We start from the raw sequence: 7654 nt of genomic DNA, 5'->3' as shown, positions 1-7654 counted from the left end.
ATTTCCAAATCCCTCTTACTAGCTCTACACCATGTTTAACGAATGTAAACAGAGTTGCTCGGCTTTTTAGATCAGACATGGCTGCCGCGGTGTGTTGATGTCCGTACGTTGTGTTCAATAGTGTCACGTAATTTAGTGGGTCAACTCTGTTTATTTCGTTGCATGCCGATCACAGCCGAGGCGACTTTAATGCGGGCTCCTTGCCGAGTCGTTTGACATAGGTATACATGCATTAGTAAGCTGTTCCCACTGCTACTAAAACAGATTATTCACTGGTTTAAACTTGTTTTTCAGCCAGTGGAAAAGGGGTATATCTGTCCGTCTGTCTGTCCGTCCGGCAAGTCTGGTGAAATAAAAGATTGGTTTAAGCCAGCAGATGTATAATTACTTTGAGAATGTCTTCATACTACCGGACACAGACTGCAGTCGGCTAACTTGAAAAATTCATAACTGAGTTGTTCACAGTTTGAAAAGCAGTGATCAAACCAAAGGTGGATCCTTTGATGATTCACATATCTTTGGCCTTTAGGTTGACTCGTACGCATTCCCCCAGAACTGATGTCCTCATTTCCTTTCACTAATGTATTTTAATGAAATCAATTCCACCAAAGCAGTACAGGAAAAAGTTGGCCAATTTTTGGTTAAAGAAATGAAATTGAAAGGAACAAGGTGATAAATGACATAATAGGAGGTACATTTACATCAGTGGTAATCCAATTAAAATCTTTCATGTTCCTACTTGTTTCCTAACTGTTTTAGTTTGGTGCTCCTACAGCAGTGCATTAGCTCATCCATTCCCTGTATTACAAAATGGAGAACGTAACACTCCAATGTATTATTACCTATCCCCAGGGGGGGCTGGATTTGTTCGCACCTTGATCCTGTGTCATCAGCATCATCACTCATTTTAAGGGTTAATGTGGTTTTGGCTATAATTTGTGAACTTGTACTAAGGAACAAATGACCACGGTCTGCACAAGTGTACATAAACAGGTTAAAGTGGCTGAGGATTAACATTGCCTCTGCAGGGATTCAGTTTGATGATGCAAATGAAATTCATAACCACCTGAAGAAAAACAATCTGCTTCTCTCATGTCAGTGAAGTGGAACATGAGTCATCTGTCTTCTCTATACGGAGCAGATGGAAGCACGCAAGTGCCAGACCTGACTACTATGCAGTTGTATAAAGAGAAGGGGAAAAAACGGCAGAAATTTTTTTAAAGTTCCACTGTGTTTTTCTGTGCCATAAATGTTTAGCTTCATGTACATACTCCATAAAAAAAAAAGATAATTTTGGGTTACTTCCATAATATGTTATGGTAAAATGGTTGAGCACACTAAAAATCAACATATATTCATAATCTAAGTCACCAAACCTTTATTCTAAAGAAATACGGAATGAGCCGATAGAGGGAAGGATAATAAAGGAATCATAACTCTGATTGCTGAATATCAGGGTTTTTCTGATTGTGGGGGCAATGGAGATTTTAAAGGAAGAGAAGAGGTGATTAAGAAAATAGATAGTTAATTTAACGTTTGGCAAACATTGCTAGCCAGCATCTGCAGCTGTCTGTGAAAACAGTTCATCTGCCTCTTCAAAGAAGCCCTGCAGGTAGGCCTACTCATCCCTTTCACATCTACATACTTGTGTTAATGTTTTGTTTCTCGATGCATTTACAATCCATGTTTTAAGAACTTACAGCAGTTATATAAAAAAAACAAAAAAAAAACATTATTTCAGTTAAGCAGGCAGACTGACAGAGCGAGAGGGGTGATAGTTGCTAATTGTCATGGTTTTCGGATGTCCAGCCCACATGCAGACACAGACGGGAAAACAAGGAGCAGTTTAAGATGTTTATTAGACTACACGCAAATAAACACGGTTTGGAACATCAGTGTTCGGGGTTCTGCGGGAGGAAAGAGGAAACTGATTGAGACTAGAAAAAGGTAAAGGAACCTGCACTGTTGTTGCTCTGCTTACCGCCATACCACCTTACCGGTACGGATAACCTATCTGGGGAGGGTGAGTGGAGGAAAGGGTTCTGTAACTCACAGCTTCCCGGTGGGAAGAGGGGGCTGAGTGACAGGTGGAACTTAGGCACGGGCCCAAGCCGCACCGCAGCGGAGGCAAGTTTGAGGAGCAGCTGAAGGAACCAATGTGAATCCAGGAAAGGGGTCTCTTATCTGGCTTGGTAGCTTCAAAAGGGCTCGAGGGTAATTGGAGCTGCAGGGATTCAGAGACCAGTCCTCAGAGCACGGAGACAGGCGGATGAGCGATCCAGAGCTCAACAAACTGAGGGAGACAGAAGACTGGTTAGAATCAGGAATCCAAGACGTCAGTTTTCAGAGATCTGTCGACAGGACAGAGGCCTAGATGGACCACAACAGTTTAACACTCTGGCGTTCTTTAGCTGACTGAACACTCCTCTTAAGCTCAACAGAGCAGCCTCATCGAGCCACAGGAGCGGGGCCACGCCCACTTGTCGACAAGAACCACCTGTGGAAGAGAATAAGCAGAACACGGAACCCTGACAATAACCTATTGGAAGACGCACAATTGGAAGTTCAAAAACCTATAGAAAACAAATAAATGAAGCAATACCAAAAATACCTTACATATTGAAAGTACATATTATTCCCTATTGGCTCTGGTAAGTGAATACATTTAGCTTCATGCTGTAAAAGGATGGGGCACTGATTGTTCTGCAGTAGGCCTGAGTTCATTTATGATATGTAGAAAATGTAATTTATATATTCATAGGCAAGTAATGCATGAGAGAATAACAGGTACTGGAGGAAATGTAAGCTGAAATGTGAGCTCATAAAAAAAAAAGAAAAAAGGCATAAATGTTCAAAATGTGTAAAGATGTTTTTTTATAATAGGGACAATAAAGTATACAAAAAAAAACTTCTTGACACTAATAATAGCAATAATTTTGTTCAAGGTGAGCTTATACTCCCAATAAAATAAATTTTTTCTATGTTAATAGTCCTCAAATCTTTTTTCTATGTTTCACATCCCCACTTTCGTATGACAGGATACATTTTTTTCATGTAATCTTATAAATGTACACTGAATTTAATTATGCGTTTATATTGTTTTTCAAACAGTACTCTAAATGTTTATGCTTCTTTGTACAGTCATTCACTGTACTTCCATCTACAGTAGTTGTACTAGCTGTGTTTTATTAGCTTAAAGCAGTGCTCTAACATATACACAGGGGACAAGTCTAACACAGGCTTACACATGAAAATGTCAGCTATTAATTGCTAATCGCTTTCAAAGAGTTATTTGCTGCATTCGTTCTTTTTGGTGTATTATTAATTCTCACCGAAAATTAAGATTAAGTCGACAACTAAAGAAAATTAAGTAATGCTATGCTCCCATTTCAGCTAAATAACGTTAACCTGTTACTATTTATAATATTAGATTTAGGCATAAGTTTGAAATCTTGATTACAAATATTTATGAGCATATGAAAATTACTTTACAGTGGATACATAAATGCTCTGGGATGAAGAAAATAACCACTGCTGCAGAAAGCGCCACAAGATAAGCTCATATTTAAGCTCGACAGTGGCTCATTAGCTCAAGTTGTAATAAATGCCTTGCTTTAAACACACAGAGCTTGTCTTAATTCTGCTCAGGCTCTGCAGGAAAATCCCAAAGCCACTTAATGGACCAAGAATTTAACAACAAAATATTAACAAAATTATAAAACTGAAAAAGAGCTGTGTCAAATATTAAAGGTGGAAAAAAAAAACTGGGATGTGTGTTTTTAAATTGCCTTTTAATTATCCGGATTAAAGATATATTTGGAGTTGGGTATTTTAATACGGTAGTGCTCACATAAATCCTCATGCAATGTCTTCATAAAATCACATTTTAAACTTTAGTGCTTAGTGTGATTCTGCAATAGACCAACACACACATTTTCTATTGGAAAGGAAATAAAATTAAGAACATTTACTAAATATATTTTTCAATTTTTAGCTGCACTTCTGTATTAGTTAATAGAAAAACAAAAATATAATTCAACTGAATCCTAAAATCCTAATTTGAAGAGCCTAAACCATTACAGCTTTTTTCTTCTGTAATGTATAAGACTTTTAGAAGGATATGATTCATATATGCATAACAACATAAAACCACCATGTTTTCCTCTATAAAGAGAGATGCTGCCTGTTCTAGAGAGCTCTTTTTGTGTTGGAAAGGTGGTTTATAGATCTAATGATCTATTTGAAAAATATTTAAAGGTTGGTTAGATTTATTTATGTTTTATAGTTAGATGATTTTCTTTTGTTTTTCTGCACACCCCTTACGAGGAAATATGACTTCAGACAATGTCGACCAAAGTCACTATGATCAACCTAATATTTAAATCTGGTATCAGGTTTAACAGTCCCATGTTCCCACATAATCAGAACTTTTTGAGTTGACCACTTTTCTTTGTTATTTTACAAGTTAAGGTCAAATAGTTTTCATTTCTGTTGAAGTAGAGTCAGTTATTGTTGTTATTGTTGGTAGCAGTAGCAGGAATAAAAGTGACTGTGGTGGTAGCAGCAGCAGCAGTTGCAGCAGCAGTTGCAGCAATAATATTCATTTACTTTCCACACCCACTTCATCCCCTTCAGGGCCACAGGGGATTGGAGCCTTTCCTGGTATCATCTGGTGAGAGGCGGAGCACACCCTGGACAGGTTGCAAGTCTATCAAAGAGCCAGCTGGGAGACTACTGAGAAAAAGAGCCAAACTCTCTCCCACACACACACGCACACATCGACTCCTTGAGTCAGTTTAGATAGACTTACCAATTAACCTAACATGCACCCTGTTCGGACAGTGGGTGTGCCCAAAGATAAGTCCCAGTCATGTGGGGAAAGTACAAACTCCAGAGAGAAGTCCCATCTGACATACAGGAAGCCTTTAATGAAGATTTTCAGCATTCCACTATTTGTCACTTTAAAGTGTTATTAATAAGTCGTTGGAGGTTGGCTAAGATAAGTCAGCGACTTTAGGTGTAAATTGCTGCTGTTAGATTTTTATTTTAGTCTCATCAAGTTTTAGCTGTGCAGTGTGGCAGTGGTTAGGATGTATCTCGCTTTAAATGCATGGAGTTCACAGGTTCTCCAGTGCTTCTTTTTAATGAGTGGGTTCTCCCTGGGTACCCAGGCTTTCTCCCACTGAACATTAGTTTTTTTTAGTTGACAGCATCTGTTTTGTTCAGGGTGCACACCACCTGTCTGCTTGTGACCATTGGACATTGGCACCTGCCCCACTTCATAACCCTGCAAGGTCAAGCCGGCATAGACTAAGAATGGAAGTTGATTTGGTTTCTTTGATCATTGCTCCCTCATAGCACACAGTAGCCGAATGAATTGAAATGGAGAAAACAGAAATACAGACTCCCTTTATTATCTCTGCTTCAGTGAAAACAAGCCTGTATAGGAAGTTTCATAAACCTCCATTAACCCAGCTAGCGACTCTCCAACGTGTTCACATTTATCACCATTACTATGTGGCCTTGATGATTGTCTAGTACTAGCTGTAACTGTCTGCATTGCGAAAATGCTGTTTTTACATCTTTTTCTTTACATGATTACTATAGTTTGAGGATGATGGCAGTGCAATAAATGCAGTTTTCCAGCGTGGCCCACAATAAAAAGCCACAGTAGAGACACTTCAGGACTCTAAACAAAATGTAAAGCAGTGGAGGTATATATTAGTAGGTAGTAATATTTGTAACATTTTGGAGGTATTTATCACTCTCCCTAATTATGTGCTCAACATTATTATTTGGAGGAAAAAATTAAAAAGGTCAAGAGTTGTTACAGACTTTTGCACTTCCTGGTGACAGTTTGAAATGACACCATTGTTTTTATACACATGGGAGAAAATCAGACGCGCGGCAATCTGCTGCTGCGATGCACATTTTAGCTTAGAGGTGTAATGTCAACTAGGGTAAAAATTACATAAATGCTGAAGTTGTTTCAAACAAAAAGGCAACCCCGATAGCAACATTGCTTAGTTTGACTCGGAGAGGTTCAGAGGCTAAATCCCCCAGAACACCATGGGGGATCTGAATCAGAGATCAGTGGAATTATTGAAAACTTTATCCGATGTGTTTCATATCGATCAGGTGTCTATTGCGATGTAGTGTGACCGAGACAGTGGTCTGCTGCTGTCTCAGTGTTCCTCTCCTCGAAGTCTCTAATGGAAAAGTGAAAAAAAGAAGTCTTTATGCATCTTCTTAACACGAAACTGCTGAATGACCATCATTATCCTCACTAGTCAAAAATGACAATATCAAACCTCCCATTTTACTCTTCTCTAGCTTTCTTCATTGTATTTATTTTTATATCTGTCCCGTTAGCAACTCAGTTGCTCAAAATCCCACCCAAGGTCACGCATGTCTCCACACACAGGAAAAGACTCACAAACACTATCTTCCAGCTGGAAGAAGTTTGAGTGGCGGCTTGATGGAATGACGGTTTCTGATTGTGGCGATAATGGAATCCTCGTGTCATTGCAGATAGTGCCCCAGGAAATGGCAGAGAATTGCTTCTGGATCAAAGTCAAAGAAGAGAAGTTTGAAAACCCTGACCTATTTGCTCAGCTCTCCCTCTACTTCTCTTCACACACTAAAGGTAAGAGGTGTCATCTCTCTCCACCGCACCCTTAATTAATCTTCTCACACATGCTTCATGTGGCCTCTAAGGTGATTGTTGCTAAGGTATTAGGGTACGTTGTTTTTTTTTTCTTTTCCCTCCGACATACTAATTATCCTAAATCAAAGCATTTATTTCTAAAATCTGCATGCTTTGAGTTCAAATACTTTTTTTCATGTCACACATCACATTTAGTGTGCGTTTCCTTTAAAGAAAGCATAAATAGTCAGTGAACTTCACGTTGCATTCAATCTTTGTGTCCATTGAGCTGTTACAGATCTGTGTTTTTCTTTTGTTTTGAGCACAAACTTGAACTTTTACATGTGGCAGCTATGCTTGATTTGCTTCTCGCCTTTTCCAGCCCAGTAGGCCAATCTTCTATCAGGGTGGATGTGAGGCTTTGAAGGAAGCTCTGGGAGTTTACTTGTCGCAGCTAGTTTGTTTCTCAGATACACAATGAGGAATCTAACTTGCTTATGGGTAACAGTTGCAGTGCTGGGATTTTCTTGCTGTTTTTTCTAGTGGAAGATGGTGTTTGAGAGCACTTGATATATCCCCCCATGACAATTTGATTGTTTTCCACTGCTTTGACAGTATGTACACCCCTCTAATTCTAGCAGCAGTGGGGGTACGGGAGGGAGTCAGCCCTGTCAAGCACAGAAGAGTCAAATCTGTGCTCTATCAGCATGTGTGGACATAACTCCGCAGAACCCTGCACGTTTTTTTTCCTCATACCCAGCTTTTGTTTGGACACTATTCAGCCTGCCAGCAGTTCCTTGCTTTACCTCTTTCACAGCCTCAAGGTCCAAAAATTAGACTCTTTGTACTGTGAGATGAACAGCAATTTTCTCTGGGCTGCCGCAAGGTGATTTTCCAAAGTTATACAGATGGAAAGAGGATATGGCTTGGAAAGAACAGTTGTTGCAAAGTTTAATGAAGTGGAAAGGCCAGTCATTACGTTTGACTCTCCTCACATGCTGCATAAAC

The 7654-nt window shown here is 39.3% G+C and overlaps 1 protein-coding gene across 5 annotated transcripts in view; it reads left to right on the top strand.

The window, feature by feature from the left end:
- The window catches only part of diaph2 (diaphanous related formin 2), a 497594-nt gene that overhangs the window by 178662 nt on the left and 311278 nt on the right, over nucleotides 1-7654 (top strand). For all 5 annotated transcript variants that reach the window (XM_015388892.1, XM_015388885.1, XM_015388900.1 and 2 more), the window contains one exon: nucleotides 6532-6646. In XM_015388892.1, the coding sequence (XP_015244378.1) occupies nucleotides 6532-6646 (115 nt within the window). The remainder of the gene's footprint in view (nucleotides 1-6531; nucleotides 6647-7654) is intronic.

The sequence above is a fragment of the Cyprinodon variegatus genome, unplaced genomic scaffold (assembly GCF_000732505.1).
Source record: "Cyprinodon variegatus isolate N-32 unplaced genomic scaffold, C_variegatus-1.0 Scaffold19, whole genome shotgun sequence".
NCBI classification, from domain to species: Eukaryota; Metazoa; Chordata; class Actinopteri; order Cyprinodontiformes; family Cyprinodontidae; genus Cyprinodon; species Cyprinodon variegatus.
This window is presented reverse-complemented; position numbering and strand designations above follow the sequence as displayed.